The sequence below is a fragment of the Octopus bimaculoides genome, chromosome 27 (genome assembly GCF_001194135.2).
Source record: "Octopus bimaculoides isolate UCB-OBI-ISO-001 chromosome 27, ASM119413v2, whole genome shotgun sequence".
Taxonomy (NCBI): Eukaryota; Metazoa; Mollusca; class Cephalopoda; order Octopoda; family Octopodidae; genus Octopus; species Octopus bimaculoides.
In genome coordinates this window covers 16,653,784-16,655,954 of record NC_069007.1, presented here as the reverse complement: position 1 = coordinate 16,655,954, position 2,171 = coordinate 16,653,784, and the positions used below count along the sequence as shown (strand labels likewise).

General features: G+C 39.8%; 1 protein-coding gene across 1 annotated transcript in view; it reads left to right on the top strand.

Moving 5' to 3' along the window:
- Window positions 1-538: 538 nt before the first annotated feature.
- LOC106877214 (phosphatidylinositol-binding clathrin assembly protein) overlaps window positions 539-2,171 on the top strand; it is a 91,224-nt gene continuing 89,591 nt past the window's right edge. The window contains exon 1 of the mRNA XM_014926067.2: window positions 539-695. Within this exon, the coding sequence (XP_014781553.2) occupies window positions 554-695 (142 nt within the window). The 5' untranslated portion in view covers window positions 539-553. The remainder of the gene's footprint in view (window positions 696-2,171) is intronic.

Sequence of the window (2,171 nt, the reverse complement as noted above, 5' to 3'; positions counted from 1 at the left end):
TTTTCTTTTTTTTTTAGTCTTCCTTCCTTCCTTTCACTCTGACAACAAATCAGAAATCTCTTACCATCTCTCACTGTTTTATCTTGTCTGCAGAAATTTCCTTTTGAATCTAAAAGGAAGGATGGTTGAATGGCCAAGAGCTTAGCTTACTTGCCCTTGGAATGTGTGTTCATTTATCTTTTACTTGTTTCAGCTATTGGTCTGTGGCCATGCTGGGGCAGGCATCAAACATATCGACCTTAGTATTTATATTTTTGAAAGTCTGGTACTTATTCTATCAGTCTCTTTTGCCAAACCACTAAGTTATGGGGACATAAACAAACAGACATTGGTTGTCAAATAGTGTGTGATGAACACACACACACACTCATATGACAAACTACTATACAGTTTCCATCTACCAAATTCACTCACAAAGCATTGGTTGGATTGGAGCTATAACAGACGACACTTGCTCAAGGTTTTACAGCTGGATATATGGTGGAAAGAATGAGTTCTTTTACAACTGTGTATTCACTGCCTGGATTTCGGATTGAACTGGAAACATTCATAAATGGTGCAATGGAGGACATTATCATTGTTTTTTTTTTATTATTTTTGTTTAGCAGTTTCCTTTTCACAACAATCTATTTTAATTTCAGCATTACAACAAAACTTAACTGGCAACCCCGATTTTTATGCCCTCATCAGACAAGGTAACTCAACAGTGCACTACTTAGAGCAACAGGAAAATGCCCTAGTTTATTTAGATCTTTGGTGCAAACCAGCATTTGCACTCTCATCTCGTAACACCAATCATCTTAGTCTTATCATTTCTTTTATATCTTGTACTTGTTTCAATCACTGGATTGCAGCCATGCTGGGGCCCAACCTTGAAGGATTTTGTGATACAAAATAAAACCTCACTACTTATGTTTTAAGCCTGGTACTTATTCTACCGATCTCTTATGCCAAACTGCTAAGGTACAAATCATAGTATATTAAGAATATGGTGACTTCCATTGTAGGCAAAGTGTTAAATTATCAAAGAAGGAACAAGAACAGATTTCTTGCTGTAGAGAAAACAACACAAAATGGTTTACAATTTTGGCAAAGAGCCAGCAATTTTAGGGGAGGGGGTAAGTCAATGATATTGATCCCAGTATTCAGTAGATGGTTATTTTGTTGACCTTGGAAGGTCAAAGTTGACTTGGCTGAACTTGAACCCAGAATACTGCTAAGGATTTTGTCCAGCCTTCTAACGATTCTGCCAGCTTGCTGTCTTATAGGAGTCAATGCATAATGTCCAAGAGAAAGACTTGACCTAGTCTTTCTCATAATAGGAATATTTTTGATTATAGGTTTGCTCAGTCATGGTCATCCTGTGGCTAAATAACATCTATGACAATCAATGCCGCTAATGGTAGCCACTGGCAGAGCACCTCCACTACCATTCACCTATATCATCGACGAACACTACCATCCACTGCTAGTCACCAGATGTGTAACTTGTACTTGTATGACCACCCCTCCTTCTCTCTGTCTCTCCAGCCTGTGTGAGGCACGTCTCTCCACTAAAACCCATGTGTCTCTCACACACACACATTCACACACCCACACACACAATCACCTGACCACCGTATTAGATTACTGCACTTTTTAATTGATCTGCTGTGGAGATAGTCGACACTCCATCTGATGGTTCACTCACCAATCACTGACTCTAATGAGCACACACATACACACACACACACTCTCTCGTATGCAGTAACCACCACCACGACCACCACCACGACCACCACCACGACCACCATCTCTCATGTCACATGGTGGGGGCACTTTTCAACCATTCCTTTTATTATCTCGACGGCACCTTTCCTTTCTCATCGTCTTTATCCCCACCCCCTTTGATATTAATATTTTGTTAGATAAAAATAGCAATAGATAAAAATAATTGTATATATATATATAGCCCTCCCAACACACATACATATGCACACACACACACATACACACACACTTAAACATGTGTATATATGTGTTCAGACTCATGCATACTTTGTTTGTGTGTGCGTGTGTGCATATATATCATCATCATCATCGTTTAACGTCCGCTTTCCATGCTAGCATGGGTTGGACGATTTGACTGAGGACTGGTGAAACCGGATGGCAACACCAGGCTCCAGTCTGAA